General features: G+C 42.4%; 1 protein-coding gene across 1 annotated transcript; it reads left to right on the forward strand.

Moving 5' to 3' along the window:
* The first annotated feature begins 1,727 nt into the window (after window positions 1-1,727).
* notum1b (notum, palmitoleoyl-protein carboxylesterase b) lies at window positions 1,728-9,712 on the forward strand. The gene is made up of 11 exons (XM_085355098.1): window positions 1,728-2,092; window positions 2,848-2,900; window positions 2,990-3,085; window positions 4,709-4,769; window positions 5,653-5,711; window positions 7,590-7,692; window positions 7,771-7,962; window positions 8,167-8,264; window positions 8,357-8,504; window positions 8,588-8,635; window positions 9,388-9,712. The coding sequence occupies exons 1-11, from the start codon at window positions 1,728-1,730 to the stop codon at window positions 9,710-9,712; spliced, it is 1,548 nt and encodes a 515-aa protein (XP_085211224.1).
* The last annotated feature ends 881 nt before the right edge of the window (window positions 9,713-10,593 follow it).

Consider the following 10,593-nt stretch of genomic DNA (forward strand, 5'->3'; position numbering starts at 1 on the left):
GATCGAAATCAAATTACAGGCAGTGTGTGAATGTTAGTCATCAGAGGACGGTGGATCTGGTGAATGAATGGGGACTTTTAAAGATGAGCAGATGTAAAAGAAACAATATGGGAAAACATAGCTTTCTGGTGTTAAACATATGGCTCATGAGCTACATGTGTCCCACCCATAGGTCCAGTCTGGCCTCCTGGATGGCTTAACAAGATGTGAAAATCTCAGAGAACCTTTCACTTCACCAGAAGTTAACCTGTGTTTTAAGTGGTTAAAATGAATCACATGATTGCAGTAGCTGTACAAACAATTCATTTTATCCAAGTTTCACCATCTTCTTAGAAAAAGAAGCTTTCAGGGATTAAGAATCACTTTTCTTTTGAGCCTAGCGGAATTATTCTATTCTATTTTTCCAGTGGCTGGAAAAACAAGATCTCCCAGAGAAGAACACACAAACCACTTCATACTGGCAAAGATTGTCTTAATGGGGAATCATACAATGTTTTTATTGACCCAGCACACTTGAAATTAAATTGGTCACATATAAAATGACATTGACACCACTGATGAGTTCTCCAACCAGGCCAGCCAGTGCCGGTTCTCAAACTGCTTTGGGATTCTGTTCATCTGTGAGGTTTAACGACACAATAAGAAGTCAGTTTTGGAAAAAATGGTTGTAAAGGAAAAGTAAAAAGTGGAGAAGATGAAGCGCTGGCTCACATTTACAATAAGGATGAGTCAAAGGCCTTCAATACAGTCAACAGTTACAACAGAGTTAATAATTGTCACATAATAATCTAAAACTCACATACCGCAAGCATAGATTAAATATTTTACTTGTCAGTAATAAGTGTTGATTTATGCTTTAGTGTGACTCAAAGCGATATCTGTTCGCCCTATCGCTGTCTACACATACCACACTCATGATTTAAAAACTTCCAGCGACCTTATCTCCTGTTGTGAAATAGCCCAAAAGATTATCTGATTTCTATCTTGAGCCACAAACACAAAGAAAATGCAGTTTAACTCTGAAGCGCATAAAAAGCCGCAAAACATGTGCATCAGTGGCGTGACCTTCTGCAGCGGAACGGCGTGTCCAACTGCGTTTTTTACTCACACACTATGTTCATCAAAGACACTTCAAAGGCTGCGCGGTCATATGATGACACAACATCAAAGGGGCCGGGGGTATGAGTGAACCGACTGAGGGGGCGTGCCAGGCATACGCGCGCTCTTGGTGTGAGACCCACGCCCCGCAAGGAGCATCCGCCAACGATAATAACGATTGGCCCGCGGGAGTGAGAAGCACGGGGGCAGGCAGGGGGGACGGGGGGAGGAGAGGGGAGGACCTCAAATAAATTCCCTCTTCATCCGCAGCTTATAAGACCTGAACCAAAAGGCAACAGGTCACTGGATAGACTGAGCTGGACGGAACTTCAGAAATTTTTACGCACGGAAGAACCCGTTTACTGGACGAACTGCACGCGATTTAAGGAAATGAACTGGAACTGCACGCGCATTTTGCATGATTTTGAATCCAGATACCCATCTCTCAGGGCACCATGGAGACCCATAAGCTGTTTTTACCCAGCACTGCTGGTATAGGAGACCGTTTGCTTGAACTCTCCATGCGCTTTCGAAGAACTTCCCGTCGATCTACCCACTCATAGGATATGCTGTGTTTTCTTCAGAGTCCACGCAAACACGCGAGGAACGTTCTCCAGTAATAATTAGAAATGCAGAGCCGTGGTGTGGCGAGAAACTCACTTGGACTGTCCGCGGTGCGCTCCTGCTTGCTGCTGCTCTTCATCCACCTGAGCGCACCGGTGGAGGCGAGGAGAGTGCGCGGCGGTCGGGCGCAAACACGGAGGGTGCAGCAGCAGCAGCAGACGCCCCCGCCGTACAGGGAGCGGGTGGAAGGAGCAGAAAGCTTCCCGTTAGACTTCACAGCTGTGGAGGGCAACATGGACAACTTTGTAGTGCAGATAAAGAACTTAGCGCAGTCACTCTATCCGTGCTCTGCGCAAAAGCTGGACCAGGACATGAAGCTGCACTTTTTGAAGAACGTGTCCGTGACTTGCAACGACGGGTCACCTGCAGGGTAAGTGAATGGCCTGCAGATTCTTCAGAGTTTCTTAATGACCTACAGGCGTGATTTAAAACCACAGTTTTGTCATTAATTGGTAAGAATCTGAGACACGGAGGGGCAGATACACCCAACACCCGATCTGCGTTTTACTACTGGTTTAGATCCGTGTGCTCCATTCCCGTGTCACTCCGGATGTGACCAAAATGGATCAAAGGATCAGATCAGAGAGAGCGCCATGCACGCTGCAAATTAGCGCGTACACGAGAGGGAGAGCGCGAGCGAGGAAGAGAGAGGGGCATTTATTCTTGCTCTGGCGACTTTACGATATAGCAAAATTAAGAGTAATGACAACAAAGATTATAACTAATAATAGTTCAAAGCTTTATGGGATCACCAGTTAATTCCACTCAATGTCAAAGTTTTTAAACTCTGTTCCAAGTGTAGATTATAATATATTGTGGGCCAAATATGAATTAAATCGCTGTGAATGAGATGACTCTTTCGATATGCCACCCGCATCAAGTGTGAGTGTTCGTGTGCTGCCAGCAGCATGGTGAGTTTCCTGTCGCTATGTGAAAAAACACAACCGGACATGTGCGGGTCTGCAGTACCCTGGCTCCTACAGAGAAGCTTAGTGATCAGAGCCAGATCTGTCAGCTCAGGATAACAGGAAGCATCCCCAGTGTGTGGAGACTGTTTGAATCCATTCATGAATGTGTGAATACATCAGCGCTTTCACGCTGCTTTGTTTTGCTGTTCTTGTGCAGTTACTACATCAAGGAGTCAAAAGGAAGCAAGAGGTGGCTGCTGTTCCTGGAAGGTGAGGATGAAATACACCTGATTCAGACCACACGGGGAACTCAGTGCAGCTATTTGTAACCTGTGTGTGTGTGTGTGTGTGTGGTTCAGGTGGATGGTACTGCTTCGACAGTCAGACCTGTGAGAGCAGGTATGAGACGATGAGGAGACTGATGAGCTCCACCAAGTGGCCACTAACCAGAACAGGTACAGGCCCTACAGTGTGTGCTTGCAGAATCCACTTCTACACATTGCCGTCTCTATCTGGCTGCTCATTTACTAACAGCTCGCAATTTCTTTTGCTTTTCCGAGGCTGCCCAAATTGACACATGGCACTGCTTCTCTTCCTCTCCATCATCATGAAGTGTCCTTGGAAGCTGACTGTAGTAAAACTCCATTAAATAACAAAAATGCTTGTTATCATGAGCCAGAACAGCTGTAGTTATTAGAATAGACAATTAATGAAAATTACTGCTGTCTGAATAAATAAAGAAAGCAGACCAAAACAGGCTCCACCTGTTAACCTCTAGAAGTTTCCTTGGGCAAGATACTGTATTTAGTTGTATGTACTTCTGAAGAACCGACACATCCTCTTGGATGAAAAGGAAAACTTTTTCAGGAACCTAAAGAAGCCCAGTTGCTTTTTAAGCACTCCTGACTTTCATGCAGTGGATGAGAGAGAACCTACATAGACATACAGTGTTGTATCTTGCTCAAATAAACTTTCAGAGTTAAACAGACGGGGATCAAACCACTGACCACAAGAAACACTCAAGAATATTGTCTTTATTTAAATTAAATGAATACCTTTAGCATAATTTATACTAGTTTTTGATTTGTAGCCTCAGTTTCACGATTTTAGCTGACAGAAGTGGCACCCAGTGCGGTCTTCTGCTGCCGAAGCCCGTCATGTTGCACATTTAGAGATGCTCCTCTGTATACTTTGCTCATAACAATAGGTTATTTGAGTTACTGCTAAAGCTCAAAGCAGCCTGTCCATTCTCCTCTGACCTCTGGCATCAACATGGCATTTTCATCCGAAGAACTACTGACTGGATAGTTTTTATTTTGGGGGGTCACTTCTCTGTAAACTGTAGAAATGGTTTTGTGGGAAAATCCCAGTTGATCCGTAGTTCAGAAAATACTCAGACCAATCCATCTGGCACCAATAATAACTTAAAGAAGCTGCTTAAATCACCTTTCTTCTCCATTCTGATGCTCGGTTTGAACTTCATCAGGTCGCCTTCATTTTGTCCACATGCCAAAACGCACTGTGATTTGCCCATTCGATATTTGCTTTAATGAGGAGTTGTACCTAATGAAATGTTCTGTGATTATAGCCAGGCATGAAGGCGTTCCCTGGTTTGAGCAGATCTTGTGAATTCTCTGCACAGCCTCACAGAGGCTTCACTTTCCTCAGCAGGAAATAAAAACTTCCTCTGAATGAATGAGATCCATTGAAGTGTTTGCGTTTCCACTTTAGCTGAGATCGCACTAATCATCGTGAGTCAAACTCTCTGGTTGTTTCCCTCCAACCATCAGGGAACTCCTTGTTTGTTTATGAGTCTCTCCCTCAGACTCTGTATACTTTACACTGGTGGCCAGTGCAGCAGCCACACAGGCTCTTTAGTGCCTACATGTAAATGCTGACCAAAGCAGAGAAAGTTAACGACTGTTTGTCGCAGGGGAATCACCTTCAACGGTAAAACACAAAGCAGGATTAAAGAATTGTCGCAGCACATCTTACCTTTTTCTGACCTCTTTAACTTTACAGTTTATCTATAAAGTTACCATCATGTCACATCTCATCCATCTTCCCTCCTTTCACAGGAAGGGGAATTTTGTCTCCACAGCCGGAGGAAAACCCTCACTGGTGGAACGCCAACATGGTGTAAGAAAGCATGCCGCTCCTTCTCTGTACATTTAATGCTTTTGTGCATTTTCCCTCTCATTTTTTTCAGGGATAATTCCTTCACTTCTGTCAGAATTAAAATCTTTATGTTAATGAGTTTGTTTGTTTTTTAACATTTTGGTTGCTTCATATGAATATTTTCAGTTTGTGATCTTCTCTGTGATAAATATATACTTTTACTTTGAAGTACAAGCTCTAATTTGAAAGAAATGGAGTCAGTGTTGCCATGGCTGAGGTGATACTTGAGACAGTGAACTACTTCTCATGGGTTAATGCAAATTTAGCATACTAAAGAAGATTATTGCCTAGAACTATGCTGTTTAAATTTGATACTAAGTTACAAATAGCATTAATTATTGGAAAGCTTTCCATTTTTTGTCTTTTATATACAGTTACAGTGGTGGATGAGTGATGGGGTCAGCATATATTCAGCATAGATAGCCAAAAATAATGAAATATGTAGAATGTTAAGCCCAATCCTATCACACTGTAGGAATGAATCATAGAAATAAAGCAAAGCATCTTCAGTAGTGTGTCAAAAAATGAACATATGGAGCTGGAATTTAGCATAGCCAACACCCTTTTAAGCTTAAATGGTTTATTTGCAAGTTTCCTTGCATTTCTTGATAATTTCATTTAGAATATATACAATATAAGATACACAGTGATGTTGTTTTTGTCATTATTGCCCGGCTGTCTGCACACACTTGTGCTTGTTGTGTTCTGTCTACTGTCACACAGCCAACGGGGCTTTTTAATCTGTCAGCATCATCAAATCTAAATGTCTAAACGAGTCTGGCTGCGATTCCAGGTTGCCTGTGTTCTCCTAACAGTGTTTGTCTCTCTCCCGCGCCCCCCACAGGTTCATCCCGTACTGCTCCAGCGACGTGTGGAGCGGAGCCACCCCGAAGACAGATCAAAGTAAGACCCAGTGCGTGATCGCTCAGTGTGTGAGCTTGTGGCTCTGGTTAAGAGAAGGATTTATAAAGAAAGATTTATCAGTGGAGTCAAAGGGCTTCGTGTGTGGAGCCTCTTTTAGCTCTCAGATCTATAAATTTTTTAGCTTCCTCTTCTGGTTTATTGAAAACCTCATTATATTTTATTAGATGCGTTTCAGGCACTTGGAAAAACATCTTTGATTTACAGCGTTACAAACCAACCCACATTCACTCATCTGTTAAAACTGCAGAAATCAATAAAAGGAGGCGAAAAACAGCATTTGGAGAAATATTCACCCCTCCTGCAACTCTTTCCTCTCTTTTGTGTTTCGTCACACGTGTACGAGCTTCATACACACGAATAAAAACAAGTCCCTGCTGACTTTGGCTTCACACAGAACAGGCCTCAGTCTCCCATGTGGAAGTCCTCTGGGTAACTCGCTGTGCCCTCAACTTAACCCGTAGACCAGGGTTGTCACAGATTTTCACTTCACTTACTACGATAAGAAATCTATGACATTATCACGACATTTATAAATAATTTAAAGTAATTAATATAAGCTTTATTGACCCTGTTGAATTGGGCTGCAATTATTTCTTTGCTCTCAGTGTTCGACAACAGACAATACTGACAAAATCAGCACACATAGCATTTATATGTGCAGCAGTGCAAAGTGTGGACATGTTGGAATAAATAGGGGATGAATTTGTTACTATCTATAAATATATGTATACATGTACAAAGGAATACAAAAAAAACAATTACACAGTTATTTATGCTGTCGATCTTTTTTACAAAATATTGAGATTTCTTCTTTCTTTTTTTTAAATCATAGGATATCGTTGCTATGCAGTTCTCATGACAACCTATGATGACAAACAAAGACACAATCCATAATCATTAGTGACTTATCAATCATAAAGTTGCCACTTTATCCTTTTTGTCTCTAACAGTGAGTGCTTTCTAGCTATCATTCATATGCATTCATACTCTGATGGATTCATCGGAGAGCAAGTCGGGTTTAGTATCTTGCCCAAGGATATTTGGCATGCAACCTGGGGGAGCCAGGGATCGAACCACCAGCCGATCAGCAGCTGACCTGCTCTACCTCCCGAGCTACAGCCACCCCTTATCGTTTTTTCACTTACCCGGTGAGGTGGGGAGACGAGCCCCCGAGCGGGCTCTCGCTTCTGGTGTCAAGCGTCCGGCAAGCGTTCATAGCAACGTTGCTTTTTGATCCTTCGACGTCGGCTCTTCCTATCATTGTGAAGAAGAATTCTAACAGGGACCATAAATTATAAAATTAGCATCATGATGTATTCATTGGGACTTCATACTAGTGCTTTATTTATTTATTTATTTATTTATTTATTTTATAAGAAACAAACTCTTTTTCCAGACAAAAATAAGCCCCCTGCTGGCCATTAGAAACAATGTAGGTTTAAGCCGCTTCACTTTTCACATCAGGAGGCTTTATCCATTTTTAATATACAGTCTATGGTCCTATCCCTTTACCTTTTTTCTCTTTATACTGTCTCTCCTGATCTGATATGAAGGCCAAGGTCTCCTATCTCAGTCTACACTCTCTACATCCTGAGTACAGCCTACTGCATCAACAGTCTTAAAACAGTAGATCCTTTGTGTTGTGTGAGGTCATTCAGTTCAATTCCTTTTATTTATATACCACCAAATCACAGCAAGTCACCTCAAGGCACTTTATACTGTAAGCTCAAGACTACTCAGCTGCCTGTCTCCATGACTAAGTATAAATCCAGGCTTCAGTGTGCCATGTGGCCTCATGTTTATAAATAACTATATTCATTTATATTCTATTCATATTTTATTTCTATTTATTCTCAGGTGATTATGCGTTCATGGGCTCTCTGATCATTAAGGAGGTGGTGAAGGAGCTGCTGACAAACGGGCTAGAAAACGCCAAGGTTCTGCTCCTGGCAGGCAGCAGGTTAATTCAGCTTCATGTGCCTCCGTGCTCTTCACCAAAGGCGGCTGCTCACTGTTAACTCACTGTTTGTGTCTCCAGTGCCGGTGGGACAGGTGTCCTGCTGAATGTGGACCAGGTTGCAGAGCAGCTGGAGACCCAGGGATATACAGGGGTGCAGGTCAGGGGCTTGGCTGATTCTGGATGGTTCCTGGATAACAAACAGTACAAATTCACAGACTGCCTGGATACAATCAGCTGTGCTCCCACTGAAGCCATAAAGAGAGGCATCAGGTAAGATGACGACGATGCTCAAGGAGTGATATAGTGACTTTTTTTTCCACCAGAGTGTCTAAACGTTTTTTTTATTTAGCCAATACTATCCCTGTGTAGTAGCATGAAGCAGTGAATGAATGAAGGATTGAAGCTACAACCAAGAACTGTGGGAGGGACGGCCAGATAGATTTGGAAAATGTGCGATGGTTTATGTTTGTGCAGGTACTGGGGAGGACTGGTGCCAGAGAGCTGCAGGCAGGCTCACGTGGGAGAGGAGTGGAACTGTTTCTTTGGATATAAAGTCTACCCCACATTAAAAAGTGAGTCACCACACACCCCGAGCTTCTCAGCTAGACAGAAGATGATGCGTAATTTAAAGTCTGACCCACGGAACGTCCTCTCTACCCTGCAGGCCCGGTGTTCGTGGTGCAGTGGCTCTTCGACGAGGCCCAGCTGACGGTCGATAACATCCACCTGACCGGACAGCCCATCCACGAGGGCCAGTGGAGGTACATCCAGAAATTGGGGCAGGAGCTGAGGCTTACGCTTCGTGACGTAACGTAAGGAAGAAAAACGCTCATACACGCTCACAGATATGATAAGACTTCAGTTTTTCTGACACTCTGCTCTTTCTGATTGACAGGGCGATGTTTGCACCGGCATGCCTGTCTCATGAGCTCATCACGAGAGCGTAAGTAAAAATCAAACCATAGATAGATAAATAGTGTAAATTTATACATAAATTGCACAGTGAGAAAATGAACCAGATCTGTGAATTGTAGTATTTCTGATTTTAAGAATAGTGGATTTGTGTGATCTCTGTAATCAGTTTTATGGATTATCCTTATGGCCCTTTTTTTGCAATATGAAGACTGATGACAGCGAACATTTATAAGTATTGCCCCAAACCTCTGCACTGTAAAGCAAATACAGTGAAATCTGAACAATAGAGAACGTGGAGTGATTTCACTCAAAATTGAAATACTTCTTGAAATGTTGTTACGTATATGATTTATATGGGACTTCCAGCTTTTTTTTTTTATCATCTATCATCACACCAAGAAACTTTTGTTTAAGAACTTTTTAATTTTCCACATCATCTATATGAATCTGCACTTGTCAGTTTCTTTGGGAATTCCCAAAAAGAATGATTTTAGTTTGTCAAACTAAAAAGGTCCCTGTGCTGCACCTCACTGTCCCAGAGTTTCCCAGACTAACAAACTGAGGTACTTTTGTTGTCTGTTTCCCTGGACATAAGGCAGGGATCCATACCCGTCCCCTCCAACTTGTGTCTCCATGAATTTTACTAAATGAACTTGAGAAATCAAACTATGAAATACTCATGAATCATCAGTTTCTTATACTTGAGCGCACTTTTCCTGTGGACTGTTCTTCATCTTAGTAACCTTTGCTCCATCACTTTTGGTCTTCCCATCACTGCAGGGACTGGACGGACATCCGAGTGAAAGGAATCTCCCTCCCCAGAGCCCTCCACTGCTGGGACCGCAGCCTCCATCACAACCTCCACATCAACAGCAGCCACAGCCACGTGACCCCTCCCGTGAGAGGTTGCCTTCTACAGCTGATCGACAGCTGCCCGTGGCCGCACTGCAACCCCTCCTGCCCGACCATTCGGGACCAGCTGACAGGACAAGAGATGAGCGTCATCCAGTTCCTGAAGCACATGGGCTTTGACGTGCAGAAGATGGCTCAGCAGCAGGGAATGGAGCCCAAGAAGCTACTGGGCATGCTCAATAACGGGAACTGAGACACTTTTTCAGAAGAGTGGATGAAAACTGAGATATCCACCAACAAAATAAACACACAAAAGTGCCTCATGAGTTTTGACAATATCGTTCAGCTGAATACAATCAAACCAGTGTTTGAGCTCTTAAACTACAGTATATGAGATCACATCAGATCAACATAACCTCCATAAATATGCAGTTTTATGTACTGTATCATTTATATGTGCAGGTCCGTCTCCGGAGTTTTGATGGGAAAGACTGGAAACACTTCCCAGTTTGTTGTTTTGGATTTTTCCAGCATGCTCTTTGTGGGACTTGGTGCTCACCTCTAAAATATCCAGTTCAGAAACCCATCTACGGTGCTGCTGTTTCAACCCTTCACCAAATATGCTGCTTTTTTTTTCTCTTTATGGAAAAGATAATTTAATGGGTAATATTTACTGATATAAAGATGAAATATTACTTTGTTCTTCAGGCCACGGTTAAAGGATTTATTTATTTTTCTACTGAAGAGATCTTTTTATATTTCCTTATGGTCAAACACAGTTAACCACCTACATACCACCAACTACATATTTGGCTTTTTACCTGCATGTTTGTTTAAAAAAAAAAAAAGAAGAAAGAAAGAAAAGTGTATGCTTGTAGAGTGCATTATGTCCATACTGTTCTTCAGGCTGTAAGCCTTATATTTTGTTGTATGGTAGTAGTGCCCACTCCTTTAAAAACGCACTAATAAAGACAAATACACGCTGAAATATGACAAAAAGATAATTTACTTACAAAACAGAACAGTGGCAGTTATCACCCAAGAAAAATAATAATAACATCATTTACAACATAAACACACTCACACCAACAAGTAATAAATCCAGCTACAGCATACATACTAACACACGGTAGA

Source organism: Diplotaxodon limnothrissa, linkage group LG6 (assembly GCF_057381915.1).
Source record: "Diplotaxodon limnothrissa isolate DT_005_m linkage group LG6, D_limnothrissa_male_GT1.1, whole genome shotgun sequence".
Lineage (NCBI taxonomy): Eukaryota > Metazoa > Chordata > Actinopteri > Cichliformes > Cichlidae > Diplotaxodon > Diplotaxodon limnothrissa.

What these genes read in the sequence shown, in the direction of transcription:
- notum1b (XM_085355098.1), top strand. Translation starts at nt 1,728, where the DNA reads ATGCAGAGCCGTGGTGTGGCGAGAAACTCACTTGGACTGTCCGCGGTG. An exon ending in AACGACGGGTCACCTGCAGG is followed by an intron (nt 2,093 to 2,847) that starts GTAAGTGAATGG and finishes GTTCTTGTGCAG; the next exon opens with TTACTACATCAAGGAGTCAA. An exon ending in CATGAGCTCATCACGAGAGC is followed by an intron (nt 8,636 to 9,387) that starts GTAAGTAAAAAT and finishes CCATCACTGCAG; the next exon opens with GGACTGGACGGACATCCGAG.